At 37.7% G+C, this 14464-nt stretch overlaps 2 protein-coding genes across 2 annotated transcripts; one reads left to right on the forward strand and one right to left on the reverse strand.

Moving 5' to 3' along the window:
- Nucleotides 1–28: 28 nt before the first annotated feature.
- Nucleotides 29–8997, reverse strand: LOC139635790 (mucin-4-like). Its single transcript, XM_071503249.1, has 11 exons — nucleotides 8648–8997; nucleotides 8475–8553; nucleotides 6360–6701; nucleotides 5580–5693; nucleotides 5359–5474; nucleotides 5102–5210; nucleotides 4017–4153; nucleotides 2481–3889; nucleotides 2288–2386; nucleotides 2083–2174; nucleotides 29–1277 (listed from the first exon to the last, which is right to left on the reverse strand). The coding sequence occupies exons 1-11, from the start codon at nucleotides 8728–8730 to the stop codon at nucleotides 951–953; spliced, it is 2907 nt and encodes a 968-aa protein (XP_071359350.1). The 5' UTR covers nucleotides 8731–8997; the 3' UTR covers nucleotides 29–950.
- Nucleotides 8998–10475: 1478 nt separating this feature from the next.
- LOC139635793 (group XIIB secretory phospholipase A2-like protein) lies at nucleotides 10476–13951 on the forward strand. The gene is made up of 4 exons (XM_071503258.1): nucleotides 10476–10823; nucleotides 11848–11936; nucleotides 12761–12926; nucleotides 13409–13951. The coding sequence occupies exons 1-4, from the start codon at nucleotides 10556–10558 to the stop codon at nucleotides 13525–13527; spliced, it is 642 nt and encodes a 213-aa protein (XP_071359359.1). The 5' UTR covers nucleotides 10476–10555; the 3' UTR covers nucleotides 13528–13951.
- The last annotated feature ends 513 nt before the right edge of the window (nucleotides 13952–14464 follow it).

A 14464-nucleotide genomic window follows, 5' to 3' on the forward strand; every position in this document is an offset into this window, starting at 1 on the left:
CTGCCTGGGCTAAAAAAAGGGTAATGTCTGGGGAAAACTTCAAATACATTTTAATGAATTAATACATAATACATGTACATATAATACATAATACACTCAAAAAAATAAGAGGAATCTTCCATCAGTTTATGATACAAATGCAAAATTTCAGAAGTTTTGCAAAAAGTTTATGTATGCAGCACCACTGTAGAACTGTAATCATACAGCTGCATTACAATTATACACAAGAAGTTTGTAAGTTTTAAATTTAAGACTTAAATATGTTTGGTCCACAAAGAAATTGAAAATACTAAGTGTACCAAAAAAAAAAACCTGCCAAAATACAGACAAATGACAAATTCAAGGAAAAATCTGAAACATTAGTGGAGAAACAGGAAGACAGTGCCTGCATCCACAGGGCACATAGTGTCACCGAATGGTTTGATTAGTATGAAAATGATGTGAATCATCTACTATGACCTTCACAGTCAATTGAACCCAACTGAATATCTATGGGAGATTTTGGGCTGACACATTAGACAGCATTCTCTACCACTATCATCGTGCCACCAAGTGAGGGAATATCTTTTGGAAGAATGGTGTAGGCTTCAGAGATGCCAAGGAGCAGTGAAGCTGTTCTGACAGCATTTGGTGGCCCAACACCTTAGTAAGACTCTTTATGTGGTGTTTCCTTCAATTTGGCACCCATGTTTATGTACCAACACTCTTAACCATTCTTTGATGCATTGACATGATTCAATCAAAGCTTTTAGCAAAGGGGTGGATGACTGAGCAGATACCCAAGTTACTGAAAAGGGTTTTCACACTAAAACATAAAAATGTGAACACATATAGGTTATGAAGCTCAGCGCACTGAGCTTTGATTCACACAATATCTACTTTCAGTTTCACAGTTTAAACAAAAAATATCTAAAAGTTATTAGTGAGATAAAACACCAGTGATTCCAACATTAATGTCCAAAGTGGAAAACTGTGGTGTCTAAAGTCTTAAACAGGTCCTTGAGTGGTGTCACTGCCACATTCCCATTTACCTGCTTTTCTTCCTGTGAGGTGTTCCTCAGTCTTGGTCGGGTGTGATGCTGCATCAGCTGCACCACTGGTTTAAATGGCAGGTTGTGTGTGCCAGACTGTCTCACCTGAGGTTCAGTCGCAACTGGACTGCTGAGGCTTGACCTGACTGCTGACTCCACAGAGATCAGAGAGGTCTGAAAAGAGGGCTGGCACCCTGTTGAGGAAGCAACTGTTCTCTCAGTGGACTGTTGGTGGGAAGATTGAGTCTGAGGAGCAACCATAATAAGACAACAATTACCGCCTCGCAGTTTTACGCCTCCATCACTCAGACTAGTTTCAGGTTACATTTGTGTTTATCCAGAATCATACAAAATATGAACCATTAGTGTAAAATTTTGTCATAATAAAGTCTTGAGTTATGCCTAAAAAGCGATTTGTGCGGTCACTGTGACCTTGACTTTTGACCCTTGACCACCAATATCTAATGAGTTCATTTGAGTCCAAGTGAATGTACAACAATTCCAGCAACTCTATGAAAAGACCAAAATCAACAACTTAACCTTACCTAAAATTACTACCGATGTATACATGAAACTAGAATTAGCACCTTGTGGTTATATGCCTCCGCCACTCAGACCAGCTTCAGGTTACGTCCCTGTTTATCCAGAGTCATATTAAATCTCAATCATATGTGTTACATTTTGTCATAATTGCTGTGTTAAGTCTTGAGTTATGCCTAAAAAGTGTTTTGCATGGTCACTGTGACCTTGACCTTTGACCATCAAAATCTATTCAGTTCATCTTTGAGTTCAGGTGAATATTCGTGCCAAATTTGAAAGAAGTTCCCTCAAGGCATAGCTGAGATATTATGTTCACGAGAACAGAACGAACGGATGGGCAGACAACCTGAAAACATAATTCCTTGACTGAAAAATGGGCTAAAGGTAGAGTAATTTATATTATAACAGGCTGTTAAGTAATGAATAAAGATATCTTTAGGCATTTACTGGAATGTCAATGGATGTCTCCTGGTTACAAAAAGCTGCCCTGTCCTTACAGTATAATACCAACCTTGAGACGCTGCTTTTGTCTTCTCTTTTTACTCTTCTGCTGTTGCTTAACAATGACACACCCCATGCTGCTTTTATCCTTTGTTTCACTTTCTGAAATGCAATTAAAACAATAACAGACTGCTGCTCAATTCTACCGGGATGACAACATTTTATGCACAGATATGAATGTAAATTTCTCTAACAGGAATGAACACACTACATACCTGAAGATACAATGATCTGAACGCTGTCCTGTTGCTCTCCATCCTGTTGGTATGGGCTCAGGCTCAGAAAGAGAGTCTTTAGAACTGAATTTGCTGATGCTGTAAAATGAACAAGGCATTAACCACATTTCAGCAGCAAAAGTCTGCCTTTAACACGAGTGATCATAAGTGTCCATGTGTGGCATGTCCTTACCTTTGAGGGGTGAGATGTCAGGCAGCTGCTGCTGAGCCTGGGTTGTAGATGGATCTACACTGTCACCACAAGGAGTTGAACTGGAGGACGTCGCACTGACAGACACATGGCTACAGACAGGACTCACCTGCTGCTTTGCAGGTTGATTTACAGGCTCAGCTAAGTCTTTTTTATTTTTATTTTTAGGACTCAAGGAGTATTTTGGTGGTGTTGGTCTGTGAGAAGTTTGTTTGACAACAGTTTTGACTGGGGGTGAAAGAGGTGACGATGAATTAGAAGCTCTTTGCTTAGAGTCTGATAAATGAGATGTATAATCAGCTGACTGCCCGCATGGGTCTGGAGCAGCACTGAGAGGGGCAGCAAAAAGACTGAGGAAGGCTGAGGCCTTGTTTGTTTTAACATCTATATTTTTATGTCTAGCATCTTCAGGCTGTAGAGAAGGACAGGATGATTGATAAAAGCCCTGAGGACAAGCAGTCACAAAATCTGGTGTTGGCTCCAGGCCGTCAGTGACTGGGCTTGCAAAAAGGCTACAAAATGAACTTTTCTGGGTCTGGTTACATCCAACTGACAAACCACCACAATGTGCCATTTTACTGCTGCCCTCTGCTGTGGTATCAGTGAAATACTGTGTCATTTTGGAGTGCCCAGTGGGTTGCTTTGCTGCAAAATGGTGACTGACAGAGTTTCCAGAATCATTTGTCTTAGCAGAGCTGGTGACAGGTTCAGCAGGAACAGAAGCTCTACCTCTAAACTCTGAGAAACCTGAAGAGGGACAAAGAGGCTTTACTGAGGCTTCTGAGTTAGATGCCAGAGCAGAGAGATGTGGCTTAAGCTGTCTGGGATGTTTGGGAGTAAATGTCAAGCTTTTGCCCTTAGGGGGTGCAAAAGGAAGAAGACCTTCATTTTTAGAGTTTAACATTTGTTCCTTGGATTTATTCACTGTATTTCTTCTTACCCAAGGATCAGCGAGCTCTTCAAAGGCAGTTTTTGAAGTAAAGGAAACATTATGTGGAGCAGGAGGGGCAGGTATGTGGCCAGAGGTAGAATTTCTCACTGATTTACAAGACTTGACAACATTAACAGAGTTGGGAAGTTCATTTTGGTCTGCAGAGCCTGAAGTGGAATCAGAAGAAGTCTGTGCAACAGAGAGAGGTGCAGATTCTTGACTTCCAGGAGTTGTAAAGAAACTCGGGAATGGTTTAAACAGCTGAGGTCCAAGCACGGCTTCGACTGAATAACAAACTGGCTCCTCATGATTAAGGTTAGTTAACAAGGGGCTGTGAGGTTGGGCACTATCTGACGCCTGTGGTGGGACAGCTGTCTCCGTGATATCAGACAGATGTTCAGTTTTACATAACAAGGCTTCCTGCTCAGCAGTCATTTCACCACTGTTGTAAAAGTTGGGCCTGAAAAAGAAAAAAAAAAAAAAATCAGGTGAAGGTTAATCTCAAATGTCACAACTTGTATGGATGGTTAATTATTAGATAAAAAGCACTTTTACAGAATCAAAATGACCAGTGTGAGTTTACGTACCTGAGTGGTTGTATTAGTATATCAGGGGTCTGATTTTCCTCTGTAATTTCCGGCCCGTCTGTGTTTGTTGGAGGTCCTGATGATTCCTGTTCAGCTTTCTTTGCAAGTTCATAGAGGTCATTTTCCCGTTTTAACGCCTGCAGAGAGGAGTAAAACACATGCCACATTCAGAGAACATTTTCATGACAGGACTTACATACACGGTTTTAAATGATTTTTCATTCACTAATAATTTCCACATATTTATCTATTTTTGCATATTTATTTTTTCTATTTAGTAAAGATTCAAATTAGTTTAGGTGGATTTATAGCTCTTATTTTTTACAAGCTATTTGTCCTCACTAAATTTAAATTCTTTAGATGTACTGAAATGTTAATTGTGGTTGGTAGACTTTAAGAACCATTTTTTAAATTTAAAACAAATCTGTCATCATTTCATCTATTCTCTTGAGCTCCTAAACTAGTTGGGTAAATAGAGTCATATAGATTTAAATTCTCTGCCTCTGCTCTGCCCTTTGTATGCTTCATGCCCTTACTACAGACAAACATTGATTTTGAGTTTGTCAACACTATATATTTATTCACCTTCTATAATATGGGACATTTCTAAGCATAGATTTGTCCTCTATTTAGAACATATGAAAAAATGTCTATACAGCATGACTACTGTTAGGTGTTTTTATTGTAATTTGCATTTACTACAGTTTGTTGTGCAGTGCTTTGATAAGTTGTTCATTCAGTTTTACTGCTTCTTGTCTTGTGATGCTGATGTGTAGCCACACCTCACCCTATAAAGATGTCCTGGTTTTACTTTCCCATAAATTGTTTTATTTCTCTTAAGATGGTTTTTATACACCAAACTGTTTTATCTGTTTTTCTTCTCTTTGAAATTTATTGATTTTATTGATTCTGTTTTTGCTGCCTTTGTCAAGCACTTTGAAAACTGCTCTATAAAGATTATTATTATTGTTATTATTATTATTATTATTATTATTGACCTGTATGTAAAATTTCTGATCTACCACTGTTTCTTATGCTGATGATAACTGTGAGTTCAGGGCTGGCTTTATCTTTTACATACACACCTCATCCAACAGTCTCTCAGTGATCTCATTAAGTGGCTCATGGGAAAACTTGCAATCTTCTCCCTGAGAACACTTTCCTTTTTTATGGAAGAACTTGCAAGGAATGGACTGTGCATCTTAGTATAGGAAATATCAGATATTTAACAGCTTGCAGTTGAACATCTGACAATATCTAACAAATAGCAGTACAATACTCATCATTGAAAGGAGCTAAAGGCAGGGATATGTACAAAATTTAGCAGTTAAACCAAAGGATATTGTGCATGTATGGACAGCTCTCCCCTTTTGCACAGAGACCTTGGATGTAAAATTTGCAAGGTTCTTTGAAGAGATCATTGTAACCCTGAATGTGCTCCAGTTGACAGTTGTCACCCTGCAAAAAGGAAAGGAAAAAAAAGCAGTGTTAGGACAGTGTATTCTAAGAAATGTTTTTCAATCTTACAAGTAACTTTGCATTGTCATATTAGACGTAACCTGCCTTGATGCACCTTCCCCAAAGGAAATGCCGACAAAGTAACCGCCCATCCAATAACAAAGCATTCATGTCCTTGAACTCTTCTGTCATGAATCTTGTGCGTTTCATTAGAACATCCTAAGAGCAAAGATAAATAAGACAATTAGAGTTGTGAAAAAAATACAGATTTTAAGACACTGGTAAATTTCTGTTACATTTTCCACTTTGACAGTTCTTAGCAGCATTTTGATCTTAGGAAAAGTTATTCAATCACTTAAATTTGTGCAAATTAGGAGATTCCTATTTCTGATGTTGCTAAGGAGACTGCCCTTTGTCTGTAAAATAATGTGTTTGCTCCATCAAATGTCTCCACTGACACCAGCAGGGAACACTCACAGGGAACAAGCTGGACAAACTTCAGAAAATAAAATTCTAGTAATCATTTAGACATTTTAATAACATCAACAACAGATTTTTATAGTTATTATTTCTGATGCAAAAATGAAGTATTATAATCATAATCAAGTATTATAATCAAGTATTTTAGATCGATGGCTTGTTATCATCTGTCCCAGTGTTAGGAACATTACTTTTAAAGCATTTTTGTAAGTGTACACTTGAAAGGGAAACAGGAAATGTGGGGAGACAGAGTGGGAGATGATGTGCAACAATGGTCCCAGGACTACTTTAAAGTCAGGAAAGTCACTCCGATTTGAGGCCCAGTTTCCACTGGGCACATTATGACTGCTCTGAATATCTCTGCAGCCACAACAGTAGGTGGGCAGGGCCAAGTGCTTTGCTTACCTGCCTGTTATCATTACGTTTACCGTCTCTTCTACCCATTCTTGCAGTGGCTCTAGTTTGATGCCATCCACCTCCATCGATATGTCTCCCTTTATGCTTCCATTTACGCTGATTTTTGTGCTCCTCCGTCTTCTTTTTCCATTGTTGTTGGTGGCCCATATGAAAGTTATTTTTAGCTTTCAGACCTTTGTGATACATGTTATTGCGGCCAGCTTCATTATTATGCATCACTTCCTTGGTGAAGCCAGAACTTGCTGGTTCACTATCAGTGTTCTGCATATTGTCGCCATCTTTAAAGTATTTAGTATTGTAAGTCCTGCTTGTCTGAGGTTGATAACATTTCTGTGGGAAGAAAATGAATAGACAGTAAATGTTGAGGAAATGTAGAAGTCAATATTGTAAGGTTTAGCTTAAAACAATGGGCGTTGAGTAAATTCCTTTAGGACTCGTCGAAGTAACTTTTGCCATTTTAACGGCATAAAAAACAGTCACTGCTCAAGGCACATGGCTCAAAAGGGTTGTACTGAGACGCTTAATTATTCATGGGAATGTTTTGTGGGTAACATCCAATAAATCAATCAGAGTGCCATCTCCCATGACATTTAAAAGTCAGGTGTACTTGTACCTTGGCAAATTGCTGTTATAATGATACAATGTTTCACACAGAATGAGATTCTACCACACCTCATTAAAAGACCAACACACCCACAGGTGCACAGATGGGCGCAAGTATATTTGCTATTTAAACACCAGGGGCGCTGGATGTGAAAATGAGAACTTTGTTGGTCTGAAACTAAAAAAAACACTTGCGTTGCGCTTTGTGCAGCTTTGGGCCGGGTGTAACATAGGGCCCTTCCTGTTTGACAAGTCCATAAATACAAACTTACGATGTGCAGATGGCCAGCACCGAGCCCATATAATTTTAAAAAGACACTTGAAGGTAGACTAAGATAAAATAAATTCAGTTTAATGCAACACTTGTAGTAAAGGTTATGATCATTTATTTGTATCAAAATTCTTTTAGTGAGGTACCAATTGAACTTTATGGTCATTTTGGAAGCTGTAGGTTATACTACACTGTACAATGTACTGTCCAAACACTCACACCAATGACAGAATTCTAAATGATGTTTTGTTTAACATTATACTATTTACCTCAGATTTCCTATAAATGAAATGATTCAACTTTTTTAATTGACCATATAATCTTTATTAATTTTTACAAACACACTTCCCCTTATTTATTTGTATTTCATTGATCTTCTCATACATTCATACATTGTCTCATTTTACAGATGCTTTTATCAGTTGTTAACGTTTTTTTGAGAAGAATGATTATTGAAATTGTCTCCAGTGTTGATCTGGCTTTAGTTAAGGAGGTGATTGTTTCATATTGTGAATTTCATCCCTGACAAAAATGTTTAATAAAGTTCAAAGAAGTTAAAAAATGTTTGACCCCGTTTAATAAATGAAAACCCGAGAATTACAACCTCCATGAGTCTGGGCTTTATTGTAGGTGTGTTGTATTAGACTGCATTAGTGTTAGCAATGTTAATCACGGGAACTAGAAACTGAGTGTATCTAAGATGATGCAGAATCATCATTATAGCAAGGACTGAACATTAACCATAAGCACTCACATATAACACATGGGAAAGACAGTTTAACATTAAAATTCAGATGAGTTGCAAAATCTGGAAGATATAAGCAACAGTTGTATCATAATAATTAGCAACAGTTGATTTGAATACTGTTCTCAGACTGGGGGAAGGTAGCGCCACTGATAAAAGACTAATGGCTTAAAGATGAAAAAATCTTAATGAAAACAGCCACACATCTTAAGGCTGCGAGAAGCACAGATGGGAAAAATGGGAATAATGGATATTATTCAAGACTCAAAACGCCATCATCTCATTAGTGGAGATAAATTGATGGAAAAAATGTTAGGGGATTCCCCAGTCTTTGTTTTTCTTCTTGTCTTTGTTGAATGTGGCAATTTTTAAATATTTAACTAACCTAACACCCTACCTAATTTAGTGGTGCACAAACTGCCACAAGATTAAACATGTGATGCTAATTTTACTATGTTGTCATTTTAGTTTAAGTTCAACCCACCTTCTTATCAGGACCAGTACGCTCACTCTGCGTTTTCCTCTTTCTGGCATTGCCTCTTTTGCCCATATCACTCTTGTTCCTGTTAGAATGAACGAGTGATGAGTACGAAGGCCATTCAACCAAAACTGCGGGTTCAAACTCACCGAAGCTAAATGCTACACGTAACTAAATACCTGTGTGCAAAGGCTGTGTGACCAGGACTCCCGACGTCTTCGTCGACAGCAGACAGTCCCGTGAACAGGTTTGCGAAAGCCATTTTTATTTTTCCTCGTTATTCGTTCCTCGTTGATATGAAGTCGATATTAAGTTCAAACAACTCATTTTCCAGCACCCACACGCACACGCGGGAGACGCTAACCAACGCTTTCCCGCACACATAACATTTGAAAGGAAACGTTTCTCAGTCTTCTCCAGGCGTCACCTGTCCGGTCTGTTGTCGAGGTGCAACATGCTTTAGTTTGACTGCAGGTGCAGCCATTGGATTCTCAAAGCTCCGCACATCACTTCATCGTCTGTGTCTTCTTCCGTGTTTGGGACAAACGTCATCTCCCTGGACTCTACCACGCATGGAACGAGGGGGGGAGGACGACTAAGTCACCCTGGCGCCATCTAGTGGTAAAGCTTTATATTACCTGGTATATTTGGTGACGAACGTACTATTTAAAAGCAGGGTGAACATTACATGAATCATTGATAAAACTGCACTTCAAGAAGCTTTCCCTGTCTCCATATCATGTCCTGTTCCCTCCCTGAACTCAGAGTACACACCCTGATACAAATGTTACATTACAACAGTAAAACACTGTGATTCTCTGGGTAAGGACTTGGCTACCTCCTTTTTAAATACACAGATATTCTTTTTTTTCTTTCCCTCAAAGATGAATTACAGGTGAACTTTAATGATGAATAATTTGTCAGTTAATGGGCCATCTTCAGTGAAGGCAATCTGACATGCCCCAGTAGTAAAACACCGACTGGAAATAATAAAAATGAATGATGAATGAATTTCATTTAGTTGCTTTAGTTTCAGGATCCTGGTATTGTGGCTCAATGATGAATAGCTAGGGCACTTGAATAGAACAGAGCCATTGACAATGTTATTAGTGACATCTGTGCTTTTTCTTATACAAGTCAAAATGTCTACTGTAAAAAAAACTATAATATTATTTTGTAAATATATTTTTAATGATTTACTGTAATGTTTCTCTTTTTGAATCCCCACTCTCTTGCTGAAATTTCTCACGTTTTGCCCAAAAAGTGTAAAGTCTACAGATTAAATTATGTGGTTAAAAAAGTTTTGTGTTGTCACATGATTTTACACATTATAATTATTTTTGTTTTGCCATGTGAGTCAATTAAATACTTTGAGATTTGGGGACATGGGAGGGATTTTGGGAGAAAGCCTCCCAAGCAGCCATCCCGTCCAAAGTCAATATTTAGTGCTCTATCAAAAACCTCCAGTGATTTACACCTAAAAATACTCACTGAATTAATCAAAAATCAATAATGTTTTTTTTTTTTTTTAATTTAGCTGTTGCAGGAGGTATAGTAAGATATTTTTTATCTGCTTTTATTTAATACAATACAATTTGCCCTTGAATTGCTGAGTAAAATTACACACAGGCTTACTTTACACTCTTTAAATGGCAACAATGGCCTTTTTGGTCCTGACTGTAATTGACAACGTCTCTCCTCCCACAAAGAGATGATCACTGAGCAACTTTTCAGAACCAGGCAGCAGGACACAGGGGTGATGCTCTCCCATTTTAGTGAATCTAGGTTTCTACTTGATGCTAATGTCAAGAGAGATTAAATTAAAAATGAATGGGATTAAAGTGCAGTTGAGTCCCCTTGGCTGAACTGTGAACAAGCACACTCTACCTCTCATCAATCAGCAATAATGATAAAAGCTCAGTCATGTTAAGAAGATGAGATAGAAGCTGGACTTTGTTCCTCCACATATGAGGCCATCCTTGTGTCAGGCTCAAAGTTCAGGTCACGCAGACAGTTTCAGTATTGCCTCTGTGTTTGTGTTCCCCGTCAGTCTCTGAAGTCTAACTCTGTTCGTACTAAGTATCAGGATGACCCGCTGGGCCTTTCTCGCTCCCCTACTGCTCCTGCTGAGCCTGTTCTTCCACAGTGCTGTCAGTCAGGAGGCTGAGGACTCAACAGCAGCACCACCACCACCACAGGGCCAGGCCTCTGATGGCACGCAGGCGGAGGAAGACAATGAAGAGTGGGGAATGAACTCTATAAGAGGCAGCTTTGAGGCCGTCAGCAGCTACTTTGACTCGATGCTGGAGTTCATGGGCGGACGGGATGGAGTGTGCCAATACCGCTGTAGATATGGTAAGTCTGTTAAACAGATAAGTGGCATTAGAGTGGTCTAAAGTTTAAATGATACTGATATTAATCTTTTATAGTTGCTGTGGTCCATTAGATTTTTTGGATTGAAAATTATGATATTATACACACAGTAGATATTGAAAACTGGCAAAAAGGAAAAAAAAAAAAATCAGCATCTTCCAACCCCAAATAACATGTGCAAAACGTATATGGCTGTAATACAATTAAAAGCCTTTTGACTGACAGGTTTTTTGTGAAATAAATAATCCATAGAAACCATAGATCCTCATTGGTTAATATTTGTGTTTTATAAGAGAACTCTATATAGCAGAATTGTTATTTCGTAAATTCTTTCATATTATGATTAATATGTAGAAATTAAGCAATTTCTCATTTAAATTTAACTTCAAAAATGGTTTGAATATTGAATATTCATATTTTAAGTGACACTATGCTAATTTAACCTGGCAGAATTCATATTTGTTACATGATTGCAATTTTAAAAAATATTAATTACATCATCATTTAAAAAAGTGAATTTATTAATAGTGTATGCAGTGGATAACCTTTGTCTACACAAATGCTAATCATTTGCTCTTTAATAAGTTATCCAGTGAGATAACTGAAAATGTACAGTATTTAATGGGTTCATATCACTGTCTGGAAATTGCCTTGATTTAAATACAATGATTTGAACATATTTTACAATGCTCTCATACTTGAAGTAACATACTAGGATTTATTTAGGCTTATGTAGTTAACTCTTCCACTTATCATCTTTGTTATCAACTTGGAGTGGGTCTTGAGATGGACTGTGACCCCAGCACGATAGGAGAAGTTTCATGTGGTGACTAAAGAATGTGTCAAATATTATGTCAGTGAATATGAACTAATAAATAACCTCTGTTTGTTAGTTTGTTGTGTAAACATGGATCTACTTTTAAACACACATGATTATCAAACATTTCCACTTGTCTGTTGTGAAACATGACCTACATCTGATACTTTGCTTTGCTTCCCCTCTCAGGTAAAGCTCCCATTCCTCGTCCTGGCTACCAGATGCCTGAACCTAATGGATGTAGCTCCTACTTCTTTGGACTTCCTGTTCCAGAAGGGGTAAGCTTCTTCTAAATATGCTGGGCAAATTCATTTGGAAATGTAATCAATACTGATGTAAAAAGCTAAATCTATCTTCTAAGGGGATGTTTAAAAATGATTGGAGTGTGGAAGGCAGGTAAAACGTATGCCTGACTTTTTAAAAAGTAAGACCCTTCCAAGAGTTGTTAGTTTTTCTTTTGGACCCCCACTTAGCTTATAAAAAATAGAACATCCTCCCTACTACCCCTGAGCTTCACGTTAATGGGACAGTATTTTTTTGAATGCAAAAATCACACATTTTGAGTGGAATTAACAATTGCTAAAAGTTATGGAGGAATTATGGACTTAACACTGAATAAGAAAGAAGAATAAGAAAGGCAAGAAAACAAGGTGCTGATATTTTTTTGATTCACCCATTAGCAGAACCAGTTGAGTTGCCCTGAAGTAGCATTGTCTTTTAAATTAATTCTATATGATGTCTTTAACTACAGCACAGGTCTGATGCAGTGTACAGTGAAGGTAGTGCTTGGATAGTGAAATAATCATGTGATTCTTGAAGAGATTATGTATTTTTAACGCAATTAATTGTGAAGTGTAAAATAAGGTCCCAGTACAGCGACATGATTATGTCTTTGCATATGTCAAAATGAGCTTGCCCCCTGCTCTCCTAACACAATGAGACTGACCTCCTCTATTTCTGACCTCGGCTTATCTCCTAATAATTGTCTAAATATCAAGAGTCAAGTCTACATTTGACTAAATAATAGAATTGGTATTTAGTGGTAAGCAAAACTGGCCTGTGCATTTCTACCACCATTAATCACCTTTGTTGTTTGTGCCAGATGGACATGGGCATTCCTGCCATGACCAAGTGTTGCAATCAGCTGGATATGTGTTACGACACCTGTGGTTCCAACAAGTACCGCTGCGACTCCAAGTTCCGGTGGTGCCTGCACAGCATCTGTTCTGACCTCAAGAAGAGCCTCGGCTTTGTGTCAAAAGTTGAAAGTCAGTAACCTTTTATTTTATTTATTTATTTATTTGGTGCAACTTTATCATTTTCTGCCTGACAATCATCTTTAATGATAATCTAATAGCTGTGATAAAAATAAAAGTAATCTGGGGAACATACTGTACTGCTTGCAAACTTGCTATTGTGGGCATGACTGACATCAACTCAGCATTTTCCTCCATTATTAAAAAGTTGATGGAATTAGAAAAAAATCATCAAAAAGTCAAATTCGCTTCACTGCAGGGCATGTGATTTTAGCAAGCTACCGTTCAATACAAAGTCAATAGTAATAATAATAGTAAAATCAACTTGACAAGACACAAATCTAAAATGTTTTCAAGTGTTTCTGGTAATTAAACTATTCAATATGTTGAATTATTGAGATATATGATAATGTAATTTATCTTCATGTTTACATACTGCTTCATGTGCTGACTGACACCTGTGTCTCTCTTTCTCTGTTGCTGTCTCTCCTCAGCCTGTGAAACAGTAGCAGACACCTTGTTCAACACAGTGTGGACCCTGGGCTGCAGACCGTACATGAACAGCCAGAGGGCAGCATGCTACTGCCAAGGAGAGGAGAAAGATGAACTGTAAATACGATTAATATGCAAACCACTCTATTTATAAAACAGTATCAACTAGAGCAACATGTCAGATGATGGTGCTCTGTGCTATAGTGTTGCTAAGACTGTTGTGGGACTACTTGAGTAATTTATTCAGAAGGTTGTGTTCTGGTTTTGTTCACAGCCATTGTTTTACTTTGCAACACAATTTGGGTGTTATTGTTCAAAGTTCAACTGCACAGTGAGTTGCAAACCAAATCTGTATTTGTTTGTTTCTAGTGGTACATCTATGCTGACTGTAGTGCTGATTCTATGTACTTGGTCATGACATATGATTGTGGTAAAAAAAAAAAAAGGGAAAATGCCCACTTTACAATGTAAAGAAAGCCTATTGTGTATCGAGTCATATCATACTAAGGAAAGTCTGCCATATGAATAAATGTTATTGACACATACTTGAATGTGATTGTTTCATTTCCTGGTATACTACAATATTACAGACAACAGCATCAGTGCTTTAGCCAATCCAGTACTTTGTACTTGTTCAGGTTTAAAAAAAAAGATAATTTATGCTAAGAAATGATATTGGAATGAACAAAACTTTGTTGTTGTTATTACTACCAGTAGACAAGGGCCATAATTTTGGTGAGACAAACTTGTGAAAAGTTTATTTTAGTTTGAATTTAGTTAGTTGTGTTGATAAGCAGTTATTGGTTGTCAAAGAAAATTCCTTGAAAGGATTGCATGGAATTAAAACAGCTAATATGCAGAAAATATAATGGAATAGATGACTATGATGTAATTATGAAACTGTATGGATGTAACTATCAGATCATTTTAAAAAGGGAGGAGTTTTGTATGTGTCCAAATCAAAGCAAGGGTAACAAATAGAATGGTGCCAAAGAAAATATCATGTTGACTCACAATGGTTTATAAGGGATTTATCCACTGTATACTGACAATTTTAC

Source organism: Trachinotus anak, unplaced genomic scaffold (assembly GCF_046630095.1).
Source record: "Trachinotus anak isolate AG129_WGS33_773 ecotype Australia unplaced genomic scaffold, CSIRO_AGI_Tana_v1 ptg000019l, whole genome shotgun sequence".
Taxonomy (NCBI): Eukaryota; Metazoa; Chordata; class Actinopteri; order Carangiformes; family Carangidae; genus Trachinotus; species Trachinotus anak.

Bases quoted from the DNA above. Each gene is read 5' to 3' on its own strand.
- LOC139635793 (XM_071503258.1), top strand. From the start codon at position 10,556: ATGACCCGCTGGGCCTTTCTCGCTCCCCTACTGCTCCTGCTGAGCCTG. The intron at 10,824-11,847 runs GTAAGTCTGTTA...TTCCCCTCTCAG, and splicing joins CCAATACCGCTGTAGATATG to GTAAAGCTCCCATTCCTCGT. The intron at 11,937-12,760 runs GTAAGCTTCTTC...TGTTTGTGCCAG, and splicing joins GACTTCCTGTTCCAGAAGGG to ATGGACATGGGCATTCCTGC.
- LOC139635790 (XM_071503249.1), bottom strand. From the start codon at position 8,730: ATGGCTTTCGCAAACCTGTTCACGGGACTGTCTGCTGTCGACGAAGAC. The intron at 5,694-6,359 runs GTAAGCAAAGCA...CTTTGCTCTTAG, and splicing joins AACGTAATGATAACAGGCAG to GATGTTCTAATGAAACGCAC. The intron at 5,211-5,358 runs TATCCTTTGGTT...CTAAGATGCACA, and splicing joins AGCTGTCCATACATGCACAA to GTCCATTCCTTGCAAGTTCT.